The 13,223-nt window shown below is 41.8% G+C and overlaps 1 protein-coding gene across 8 annotated transcripts in view; it reads left to right on the top strand.

Moving 5' to 3' along the window:
* Window positions 1–13,223, top strand: part of LOC125461244 (disks large-associated protein 4-like) — a 579,923-nt gene that overhangs the window by 408,861 nt on the left and 157,839 nt on the right. For all 8 annotated transcript variants that reach the window (XM_048549769.2, XM_048549768.2, XM_059652770.1 and 5 more), the window contains one exon: window positions 2,494–2,714. In XM_048549769.2, coding sequence (XP_048405726.1) covers window positions 2,494–2,714 — 221 coding nt within the window. The remainder of the gene's footprint in view (window positions 1–2,493; window positions 2,715–13,223) is intronic.

The following is a 13,223-nucleotide window of genomic DNA, read 5'->3' as shown; positions in this document are numbered from 1 at the left end:
TTTTTGCAAACACATTTGGTCTGGAACTATTACTAATTCCTTCCTCTAATGTTGCCTAGTGTCAGTAAATCTAAGTATCTTCTCCATTTGTCAGGACAACTTTACACAGGACAGCTTGTGCAGAACTGTCCAAAACTGAAAGCAAATCTAAAAGATCTCTCCTCTCTCTTAACTACTGGTGTTTCCCCTGAGGATAAAAGAAAAACTCAACCTAGAAATCAAACACTGGTGTTCTCAGCCATGATAACAACAGTCTGAGCTCACTTGGCACCAAGCATAGATCTCATGGCCTCGGTGTCAGTCTCCAGTGCATTTCTCAGACTCGTGTGGCTTATGCCTTTGTTGCACAGGAAGCCAAGACATTGATCACCAATGCAGGATCACACCTGGGATCACAAATGTTGTTAACCACCATTTCCACACTGAAAAGAATGATTTCAATTTGGAGGTGGATTCCAACGTAAAAGAGACTCAGTAATCCTAATTCCCTGTCTTCTGTGTGTCAACTGATCCTCAATCCATTAGCCCCCAATGTCATTAGCTCCTTTTGTGGGCAATAACCTTTATGTGGTACCTTATTGAATATCTTTTGGATATAAGAGACCAAGGCTCCTCTGGGATTTTAACCTGGGATAGCTTGCATATTTATTCATTAGATAAACCAAATCAAGAATCATACCCCTAGACTGAAGAGCCAGCTGCTGAGTGAAGCTGATTGCAGTGATCTTACACACAGCTGCTGAAATGTTTCATAGCACTGTTCATTCCAGGGACCTTAAGGAGATGCATCTGTGCCTATGCCTTGCCAATGCGCTCATTCTCCCACCTGTTACGTATGACCTTGTGCTGCAAGGTGAAGTAAAGAATGCTAATGAGTTTGTTGCAAAGTTATTGAGCAGTGTGCCCTGTGATCTCTGAATTGCTGAAAAATGTGGAAGCTGTCACATCTGAATATGTGACTTGCAGCCTTAGTAAGTGTGTGAATGGTAAGGTGGAACTTATGAATGATAGTCATGAGTCCTGATTGCTAGAGCTTGTTGATGGAGCATGGTGCATTAGGGGAAATAAAGCACGATTTCTAGACATGATAATCACTTTAGTTGTTAACTTTCAAAGTCAATAGCCTGGAACAAAGATATGGATAACCTAGATGAGTGGAATGAAATTTGTCCCAGAGTGGTCTGCAAATTAGGAAAAATCCGATTGATACAGATTACAACGGCTACTCTGTTGTTTCTGTTTGTGTGATTGTGTATGCTAGCTGACTATGTTCAGAGAGTATGATCATAGATTAATGTGACAAGCAATGGTACAGGAGTGCTGAAATGCTGTGAGTAGCATCCTCATTGTACGAAGACTGATTCGCGATGAAGTGGTGCCAGCATCAACTGATATGGATGGAAGTGATTTGCTTAGCAATCTGTCATTTGAAGAAGCTTTCAGCGCAGTTATGAAAGTGCTTTTGAAGCAGACCTTTTGATTTAATACTGTAGAGAGATAAAAGAAAAAAAAAATACATGGCCATAGAGTAATAGCAGAGGTATGGGGTAAATTAAATAGCTCTTTGAAAGAGCTGCAATGTCATAACAGGCCAAATTTCCTTTCTTCTGTGAGTCATGTTCAAAGAAGTTGCAATTTTCTAGCTGACAAAATGTGCAAATTCAATAGTTGGTCATAATTTCCTTTAAAAAAATATTTTTTCTGAGATTTCTTAATGGATAAATTCAAAATTTGGTTTGAAAATTGATCTTAATTAATGATGTTCTTAAACTACAAGCTGAGCACTGAGTTTCAGAGAGTCTTGTAAATAGGCTGAAGCCTTTTTTGTGCAAAGCATAGTCTACTGGGAATAGCATTCATGAATATTGTTGGCTCCTTAAAGCCCTGAATACTAAGGAAATAAAAGAAAAAAGATTTTGATGGTTTATTTACAGATCTGAAGGTTAAAACTTGTCTTTTATCCTGGATACAAGCATCTAATAAAGCTTCAAACATTCTCATGACAGGAGACTGATATTTACAGTGCAGCATATAGGCAAAAAATAGACTTACAAAATAAAAGGCGCGTAATTATAAAGTAGTGACTGGGCTCAGAATCACTGTCACAAAATTCTTGCATTTGATAAATTTAATTGAAACCTTGCAATTATATTAAAACAACATGATTTTTCCTTTATGTTGCTTGTATTGAAGTAACTCACTATCAAGACTGTTGATACTCTTCTGTAGTGACGATGTTGTGAATTCATGTAATAGCAGAGTGCAAATAATCACTGTCATCGTGAACATTCTCAGGTATATTATGATAGGTCCAGTAATAGAAAAACAGTTTGAATGCAGTCATAAAAGAAAGTTAAAAATCATCCGTACATGCCATTTCAATGTGAAAATAATTTCCTGAGGACAATATTATGCTGTTACTTTTTCATTACAATTGAAATAAATGAGGTGGAAAAGCTTCTGGTCTAATGAAGAGTACTGTATCTTGAGCAGGTCCCTTTTCATGAAGACTGGAGCAACACTCTTTCACGTGGAAAAGTGGGAGAAATTCCCTGCCGGCGAATGCGTAGTGGCAGCTATATAAAGGCAATGGGAGATGACGACAGCGAGGACTCTGAAATGAGCCCCAAGCCATCCCCAAAGACTGCAGCAAGACGTCAAAGTTATCTCAAAGCCACACAACAATCACTCAGTGAGCAGATCAGTCAGCGGAAGTAAGTGTCTCTATTCATCTGTTCATCCGGTTGTTTTGATGCAGAAGATGCATTGTTTTTATTTTATACTAGATAGTGTTTAAGTATTGTGGATTACATATTCCTTTTGGGAATCACTAAATTGTTAAATATTCTTTGTAATTTGGGATTTGTGAACTGCTAATGGTTGGCTCAGGAAATTGTCTGTTAATAACAATGAGAAATTGATCTTGTTTTAACAAAACACATTTAGCGGAAGCAAGATTTTATTCATTCTGTGATTTCTTTTTGCAATGGAATTCACAAATGAATTTATTATCTGTCAGTTCAAATAGATCAAGATCTGTCCTTTCCATCAGTAAATTTCAAATGCAAGCCAGCTCAGAAATAGGGAATTAAAGTTACACCTTCCAGGGCATATCTCACCTTGCTGACCATTTAAAATGTTTCAGCAGACAATCAATACTGTGTGCTATTTCCTTTGTGACAGCTGTAACATTGATTTTTTTTTAAATGCATTGAGCAGCCCAGATCCAAACCCAGCATACAACACACGTGTGGCATGATATGATAGTGTAAGTAGCTGCCATAGAATTTCTAATATTTTTGACAACAACTGGAAATAAAAATCAGTTGCACACATGCATGCACACACAGGCGCATGTACACACACACACACACACACACACACATACGTGCACGCGCGCACATCAACATGAACGTTCTAATTATTAACATGGTCCATTGTGTTAGCCCCAAATATTAAAATGCAATGATTGAATTATTTTCTTAACAATTTCCTTTCATACCAACTCAAAGCACAGAGGAACGGGGACATAGAAATGGGTTTTGTGAAGCTGCTAATACTTTTATTTGTAATATTAGGATGTGAAAACATCCATTATCAGCAGTCATCCACCCCGTATGCTCTGCATAGGGGCAGTCCTTTGCCTCATCATCTGTTTTGTCTTGAGCTACTTTCAGTAGTGCTTTACCATTGGATTCTATTTTCAAATGCAGGATGAGGAGGCAGATTTGTAGTCTGTCTCAGCTGGGACAAGAATCATACCCATGCTATTGATGTTATTCTGGACGATACATTAGCCATCTAGCTTACTCACGTGACTAGTTTCGTATTATCAATCGTGTCACTTTTACTTGTACTTTTCTGAACCTGCTAAACAAATCAGCATAGTTAAATCTCACTACGTAGCACAATGATTGAATGGTGAAACCATTATACAAATATGCTGGCTAAAGAACATAATCAAGTTCTACCTAAGGTGTCACAACATTGTAAGAAATTAATACTTCACTGTGTTTATGATCAAGTGGAGAATTATAAACTGATATAAAGGTTGTACCACCAGAGCTCCTTTAACAATATTTCAGGGCAAATTATATCATTTGTATTGACACTTAAAAGGCTATTAAAACATGCAACCCAAAAATTGTACAAACAAAGTGAAGCTTTAAAGATATATCCCCCTTGTGAGAATGTCTTTTTTTTGTAATTTACTTCACAGCCACATTCCATGGGTTGCCAATGATATTCTCACATAAATGGAAATTGGCTTTTATAACAAAGATCCTTTGGTTCCAAGAAAAATAAATGTTACAAATTGAGGCCTCCTGTAAACTGAGCCTGGAGAATTGGACACTCAGTGCTTGCTTTCCAGGTGCCCACCATCCTCCTGAGCCCCAGTCTAGTGGATAGTAAAGAATCCCCAGCCAGAAAATGCTAGCCACCATACAGAATAGGGTAGATGCTTTGGCAGCATGAATGCGTGTTAGGAACATTTAAAGGTGAGACAATTCATTTCAAATTAGAGCCTTTTGTAACTCCTTTGTTTTCCAAATAACTCCACACTTCATTCACCATGTCATAGAGTCATTGAGATGTACAGTATGGAAACAGACCCTTCAGTCCAACTTGTCCATGCCAACCAGATATCCAAAATTAACCTAATTCCATTTGCCAGCATGATGCCCATATCCCTATAAACCGTTCCTATTCATAGACCCATCCAGATGCCTTTTCAATGTTGTAATTCTACCAGCTTCCACCAACTCCTTTGGCCCTTTCTTCCATACACGCACCACTCTGTGTGAAAAAGTTGCCCCTTAGGTCCCTTTTAAATCTTTCACCTCTCAGCTTAAACTTATGCCCTCTAGTTTTGAACTGTCCTAACCTTGAATATGCAAGCTGTCCATGCCCTTCATGATTTTATAAATCTCTATAAGGCCACCCCTCATCCTCCGATGCTGCAGTGAAAATAACCCCACCCCATTCAGCCTTTCCCTATAGCTCAAACCCTCCAACCCTTGCAATATCCCTGTAAATTTTTTTCTGGACCCTTTCAAATTTGACAACCTAGCAACACACAGTAATTCATAATAACCTGAGCACTTAGAGGGGAAATCATTTTTACTAATTTTCCAAATTCATTCAAGTTTAAATTGCTTAGCTAAATTTAAATTGTCTTCATTTTTATTTTATATTTAGTCCACAGTTCTTCCCAAGTAATACTGCATTTTCTAGTCTGTCGCTTTAAGTCCTAACATATTGAATACATATTGAGATAGGTCACCCTCAGTTGCAACTTCCAGATTGCACTTCCAATGCACTGTCTGCTCAAGTGTTTCACTTTAATCCTGCTCCCCTAGCATTTCGTGTAAAACTAGTGCTGAATCTAGGTTGCGAGTAGCCTACCAAAGGGATAACGTTCTGAAAAATGACACCTTCAGTAACACAAATCCCCACTTGGAACTTGCTGTCAAGACATGACAAATTCCCTGGAAACTACATCATATATGTATCTGGACATATTTATTTTAATAACTCAAGTCATCTTTTTTGCAATTTAAATATACCAACTTTAAGTTCAGAGCTTTGAATATTAAAGGCAACCAGAGGATCAAAACCATAGGGGCTAAAGCCAAACTGGTACTTCATCTATTAATCTGAAGTGCTGGTTTTGGGCCAACAGGTAGCAATAAATAGCTATGTGTACTCAGTTCATGAACTTATGACACACACTGGGCGATTAATCCTTGTGTCAATTCCTCCTGTTGCAGAAGGCACAATTGTGGTTACTTTGAATTTGAAAACTTGAAATTTGTTGCAATGTTGTTTAAAGCTTTGGTCTTTTGGATGAGACATTATATCAAGGTCCACTGAGGTAAAAGACCTATGGCACCATTTTGAAGCAAAGCAGAAGAGTTATCTCTTGTGCTCTGGCCAGCATTTGACCCTCAGTCAGAATCACAAAGAAACAGATCATCCACTCATTATCGTATTGCTGCTTGTGGGAGATTGCTGTGCACGTATTGGCTTCAGTGTTTGCACCAAACAACAGTGCCAAACTTCAGAAGTACTTCATTTGATGAAAAGCATTTTTGGGCATCCAGAAATAGTGACAGGTGCTATGTAATTGCATGCCTTAATTTTCAAATGTATTTGAAGCATCCTGAATTTAAAAGGAACTTTAGATATAACACTTCCTTATTTAGTGCTTCTTCTGCACACAAATGTCTTTTAGACTACACTGCAGATCCAACAACAGAAAAAGCCAGGACTGTTGCTTGGCAATCCAATAGGAAATTGTCCCTAAAAGGACAACATCAGCTCAACTCAATTACAGTTAGTCACGTCTCACAACCCAGACAATCATGCCTTAGGGCTTCTTTGCAAGTCTGTGAATGACCACTGAGAAACTGCAGAGGATATCTTGGAGATAGTAGGAACTGCAGATGCTGGTGAATCTGAGTTAACATGGTGTAGGCTGGATGAACACAGCAGGTAAAGCAGCATCAGAGGTGCAGGAAGGCTGATGTTTCGGGCCTAGACCCTTCTTCAGAAATAGGGGAGGGGAAGAGGGTTCTGAAATAAATAGGGAGAGAGGGGGAGGTGAATAGAAGATGGATAGAGGAGAAGATAGGTGGACAGGAGACAGACCGGTCAAAGTGTCGGGGATGGAGCCAGTAAAGGTGAGCGTAGGTGGGGAGGCAGGGTGGAGATAGATCAGTCCAGGGAGAAAGGACAGGTCAAGGGGGCGGGATGAGTTTAGTAGGTAGGAGATGGGTGTGGCTTGAGTTGGGAGGAGGGGATAGGTGGGGGGAATGACAGGTTGAGGAAGCGGGGACAAGCTGGGCTGGTTTTTGGATGCGGTAGGGAGACCAGAGATTTCACAAGCTTCAAAATCTCCTCTCCCACTACCGCATCCCAAAACCAGCCCAACTTGTCCCCGCCTCTCTAACCTGTCCTTCCTCTCACCTATCCCCTGCTCCCAACTCAAGCCCCACCCCCATCTCCTACCTACTAACTTCATCCTGGCCCCTTGACCTGTCCTTCCTCCCTGGACTGACCTATCTCCTCCCTACCTCCCCACCTATGCTGGCCTTTACTGGCTCCATCCCCGCCTCTTTGACCTGTCTGTCTCCTCTCCACCTATCTTCTCTTCTATCCATCTTCTATCTGACTCCCCACTCTCCCTATTTGTTTCAGTAACCCCTTCCCCTCCCCCATTTCTGGTGAAGGATCTAGGCCTGAAACATCAGCCCTCCTGCTCCTCTGTTGCTGCTTGGTCTGCTGTGTTCATCCAGCTGTATACCTTGTTATTCGAGGATATCCTGGAGTCTGGATAGGAACGCCTCCTTCATTTATTTTAAGAGACTGTAAAATCCTGATATTGATGAAACCATTTGTGTAGACTAACCTTAATTGTCAACTAGGCACCAGTATAGCATGCACATCAATAGGATGAAAATTTCACTCTCACTCAAGTTTGCTTGACTTTCTGATTTATTCATGATTAAAAACTCTCAATTTAATGCTTAGAGTCATTAATTGTCTGTGGTAATAGTTTTGTATCACACGTACAAGAGTGAATTGGGCAATGTTAAATATCCTTTGGTTAGATTGACAAGCATTCTACAACCTTGTATTCAATATTTCCCTATAGTCTATTGATGGTTACATGAAAGCTCACCTTTCATGTCAGATAATTCTTTATTCCCTTCTAAAAAGACTCAAAACAAAAACCTTCATGCCAGTAAACATTATTGTGCAAATTCAGCATATTTCTGGCAGTTTTTCATAAGCGAGCCAAAATCCAACAAAATTATGAATCAGTTTGAGAATTTTGCTTCATTACAAAATCTGGAAATTTGATCTGCACAATGATCTGCCGTTTTGTGAAGTTTTTCCTATTCCTGGTCCTGAATGAACTTCTCAACTTTCACACCCTCTTCAACTATTGTATCAGTTCACTTTGGATTTACTTTACTAGAAACATCTGACTACTATAACTTCATGGTTGCTTGTTTTTAAAGTAGACACAATTGTCTGTTAATTCAGCATATTCTTCAATCAATTTTTTAATTTTTTTTGAACAATTAGTAATTTGCTTCAGAATACAGCTGACCCAGCTGTCCAAAACCATGCCTCTCAGTCAACTGCAGTGATAACATCATAACAAGCATCTGACTTTATCCAGCATGTGAGGAAATGGAGTTGGGCTGTAGGCAACTGGGAATTGTACAGCTGTGTGAATACAAGTTGTCAATAATTGAAACACAGAGAGCTCAGGAAGGTAACAAACGCAGTACTACTATTTGCTTTCTAATAATGATCTATCCTTGGTTTCCTTCTATTTCTTAACTACATGCTGTCCCTAGGTAATCTCATCCAATTACACAAAGCATCAGTTTGCAAAGATATTTCAAAGAATTACCTGCAGTAGTTTCTCTCTTGTTCCTGCATCATCACTTCTGGATTCTCCCATGGATCTATGCTTGGCGTTCTCCTCCACATTTCTCATCTACTTCCGGCTCCCAATGGCATCATCTGAGTACAAAGCAGGTTTTGGGCTGTTCATATTCATCTCTGGTTCATTGCCAACAATTTAGATACCTCTCAACTCCCTCATTGTCACACTGCTTGTCTGGCACCCAACACTGGATTAGCAGAAATTTCCTCCAGCTAAATGTTAGGAAGATTGAAGCCGTTGTCTTCGGTCCCCACCATGAACTTTGCTCCCTGGCAGCTATTTTGATCTCTCACCCTGACAACTCTCTGAAGTTGAGTCATACCGTTCCTGACATTAATGTCATGTTTGACCTTGAGATAAATTTCCACCCACATATCTACAACAATACAAAGCTGCCTATTTTCACCTCTGTAATGTCTCCCTGCCTCAGACAATCTGGTGTGGGGCCCCTCTTATCTTAGCTACCTCTAGATTTATGAACATTCGCTTTTGGTCAGAATCCCACCTTTCAACTTCAGTAACCTTGAATTTCTGAAACTTCTACTGTGCGTATAATCTGGTTTGTACCAAATTTTGTTTAACTATCACACTTGTGCTTGCTGACTTTCATTAGTTCTCAGTAAGATATTGGTCCCATTTTCCAGTCTTCATCCATATTTCCAAATCCCTTCATGGCCACATCCTTCTATAACCCTGTAATCTCCTCCGGCCCAAAAGATTTTGTGATCCTTGCAAATTTCCAATTTTGGCATCCTGCACATCTGTTTGTAGTCATCTGAAATTCCCTCTCTTATCTTCCCCAATACTGCACTTGACTCTTCCCATTTAGGGGTTGTTCTTGAAAGAAGGAGGCAATGGCATAGTGGTGATGTCACTGGAGGCCCTTGAGAACCCCAGGTCAATGTTATCAGGAAGTGGATTTGAATTCTACCATGGCAGATGATGAAATTTGAATTCAATAAATACGGAGCTGGCCTAATGGCAACCAGTGCTGATTGTAGTAAAAACCCATCTGGTTTACTAGTGTTCTTTAGGGAAGGACATCGTCACCTAGTCTGCTGACATGTGACTCCACATCACAGCAATGTGGTTGACTCTAAACTGCGTGGCCAGTCATGCCCATATGCTGTGAACATTTAATGAAAAAAAATCCTTTTTGACCAAAGCTTTGGTCATCAATCCTGAATCCTCCTTATGTGGTTCAAAATCTTTATTGATAATAGCCTTGTAAATCACCTTACTACATTTTGTTAAATTAAATATGCTACATAAATGCATATTATAGTTGTTGTCAATTTCCTTAAAATATCGTCTAATCAGGTTCTTTTCTCATTAGTCACTTGGAAATAATGGACCAAGTCTTCCAGTTTCCAGATCACCAACTACTGAGCACACATCCAATGATGCACATTGTCATACTTTGGAAATCCTGATATACGGACCCACATGGGAATTACCAGGGAAGTGTCAATTTCCATTGAGCAATTCTGTTTTCTGGGATCCTCTGTTAATATCCCCAGTCTTGAGCTAGAGTTGGGGACTACGGACAGTTCTGTGATATCTAGCTGAGTATGATAGAATAGAATCCAGTTTAATATCCAGATTTGTACATAATTGACCAACACGCACCCCTGCCCCACTCAGTCAGGCTCCTGAGAGTCCACACTCTAATTGAACATTCCCTGACCATCTGACTACATATCACGCCCCATCCACTTCCCAACTTGGCTACATACTCACCTCAACCACTTAGAAACCTCACCCACTTTCAGATCTAACCACTTAACCACCTGTTCACTTCATCCATCTCCCTCCTTGACCATTAGCAAATTTAACTCACTTATCCAATCACTCAAGATAACAAAGTGTGGAGCTGGATGAACACAGCAGGCCAAGCAGCATCTCAGGAGCACAAAAGCTGACATTTCGGGCCTAGACTCTTCGTCAGAGAGGGGGATGGGGTGAGGGAACTGGAATAAACAGGGAGAGAGGGGGAGGCGGACCGATGATGGAGAGAAAACAAGATAGGTAGAGAGGAGAGTATAGGTGCAGAGGTAGGGAGGGGATAGGTCAGTGCAGGGAAGATGGACAGGTCAAGGAGGCTGGATGAGGTGGTAGGTAGGAAATGAAGGTGCGGCTTGAGGTGGGAGGAAGGGATGGGTGAGAGGAAGAACAGGTTAGGGAAGCAGAGACAGGCTGGGCTGGTTTTGGGATGCAGTGGGGGGAGGGGACGAGCTGGGCTGGTTTTGTGATGCAGTGGGGGGAGGGGAAGAACTGGGCTGGTTTTGGGATGCAGTAGGGGAAGGGGAGATTTTGAAGCTTGTGAAGTCCACGTTGATACCATTGGGCTGCAGGGCTCCCAAGCGAAATATGAGTTGCTGTTCCTGCAACCTTCGGGTGGCATCATTGTGGCACAGCAGGAGGCCCATGATGGACATGTTGTCTGAGGAATAGGAGGGGGAGTTGAAATGGTTCGCGATTGGGAGGTGCAGTTGTTTGTTGCGAACCGAGCGGAGGTGTAACATGAGATATTGCTGGCAAACATGGTTAAGGAAAATCCCAAAGCCTTTTATTCATACATGAAGAGCAAGAGGGTAACTAGAGAAAGGATTGGCCCACTTAAGGACAAAGAAGGAAAGTTATGCGCTGAGTCGGAGAAAATGGGTGACATTCTTAACAAGTACTTTGCATCGGTATTCACCAAGGAGAGGGACATGATGGATGTTGAGGTTAGGGATAGATGTTTGCTTAGTCTAGGTCAAGTTGACATTAGGAAGAGGAAGTGTTAGGTATCCTAAAAGACATTAAGGTGGACAAGTCCCCAGGTCCAGATGGGACCTATCCCAGGTTTCTGAGGGACGCGAGAGAGGAAATAGCCGGGGCCGTAACAGATATCTTTGCAGTGTCCTTAGATTAAAAAAAAAGGTCCCGGAGGACTGGAGACTTGCTATTGTTGTCCCCTTGTTTAAAAAGGGCAGCAAAGATAATCCAGGTCATTATCGACCGGTGAGCCTGACGTCAGTGGTAGGGAACCTACTGGAGAAGATACTGAGGGATAGGATCTATTCCCATTTGGAAGAAAATGGGCTTTTCAGTGATAAGCAACATGGTTTTGTACAGGGAAGGTCATGTCTTACCAACTTAATAGAATTCTTTGAGGACGTGACAAAGTTGATTAATGAGGGAAAGGCTGTAGATGTCATATACATGGACTTCAGTAAAGCGTTTGATAAGGTTCCCCATGGCAGGCTGATGGAGAAAATGAAGTCACATGGGGTCCAGGGTGTGCTAGCTAGATAGATAAAAAAACTGGCTGGGCAATAGGAGACAGAGGGTAGTAGTAGAAGGGAGTTTCTCAAATTGGAGACCTGTGACCAGTGGTGTTCCACAGGGATCTGTGCTGGGATTACTGTTGTTTGTGATATATGTAAATGATCTGGAGGAAGGTGTAGGTGGTCTGATAAGCAAGTTTGCTGATGACACTAAGATTGGTGGAGTAAGCTGATAGTGAAGGGGACTGTCAGAAATTACAGCAGAATATAGATAGACTGGAGAGTTGGGCAGATAAATGGCAGATGGAGTTCAATCCGGGAAAATGTGAGGTGATGCATTTGGGAAGATCAAATTCAAGGGCGAACTATACAGTAAATGGAAAAGTCCTAGGGAAAATTGATGAACAGAGAGATCTGGGTGTTCAGGTCCATTGTTCCCTGAAGGTGACAATGCAGGTCAATAGGGTGGGGGCAGGGTATGGAGTACAAGAGTTGGCAGGTCATGTTGCAGTTATATAGGACTGTGGTTCGGCCACATTTGGAGTACTGTGTACAGTTCTGGTCACCACATTACCAAAAGGATGTGGATGCTTTGGAGAGGGTGCAGAGCAGGTTGCCTGGTATGGAGGGTGCTAGCTGTGAAGAGAGGTTGAATAGATTAGGATTATTTTCATTAGAAAGATGGAGATTGAGGGGGGACCTGATTGAGGTCTACAAAATCATGAGGGGTATAGACAGGGTGGATAGCAACAAGCTTTTTCCCAGAGTGGGGGTCTCAATTACTAGGGGTCATGAGTTCAAAGTGAGAGGAGGAAAGTTGAAGGGACATATGCGTGGAAAGTTCTTCACACAGAGGGTGGTGGGCGCCTGGAACGCGTTGCCAGCGGAGGTGGTAGACGCAGACACGTTAGCGTCTTTTAAGATATATTTGGACAGGTACATGGATGGGCAGGCAGCAAATGGACACAGACCATTAGAAAATAGATGACAAGTTAGACACAGGATCTTGATCGGTGCAGGCTTGGGCCTGTTCCTGTGCTGTAGGTTTCTTTGTTCTTTGCAACAAACAACTGCACCTCCCAGTCGCGAACCATTTCAACTCCCCCTCCCATTCCTCAGACGACATGTCCATCATGGCCCTCCTGCAATGCCACAATGATGTCACCCGAAGGTTGCAGGAACAGCAACTCATATTCCGCTTGGGAACCCTGCAGCCCAATGGTATCAATGTGGACTTCACCAGCTTCAAAATCTCCCCTTCCCCTACTGCATCCCAAAACCAGCCCAGTTCTTCCCCTCCCCCCACTGCATCACAAAACAAACCCAGCTCGTCCCCACCCCCCACTGCATCCCAAAACCAGCCCAGCCTGTCTCTGCTTCCCTAACCTGTTCTTCCTCTCACCCATCCCTTCCTCCCACCTCAATCGGCACCTTCATTTCCTACCTACTACCTCATCCCGCCTCCTTGACTTGTCCATCTTCCCTGG

The sequence above is a fragment of the Stegostoma tigrinum genome, chromosome 19, assembly GCF_030684315.1.
Source record: "Stegostoma tigrinum isolate sSteTig4 chromosome 19, sSteTig4.hap1, whole genome shotgun sequence".
Lineage (NCBI taxonomy): Eukaryota > Metazoa > Chordata > Chondrichthyes > Orectolobiformes > Stegostomatidae > Stegostoma > Stegostoma tigrinum.
The sequence above is the reverse complement of the archived record's forward strand: the minus strand, read 5'-3'. Positions and strand labels throughout refer to the sequence as shown.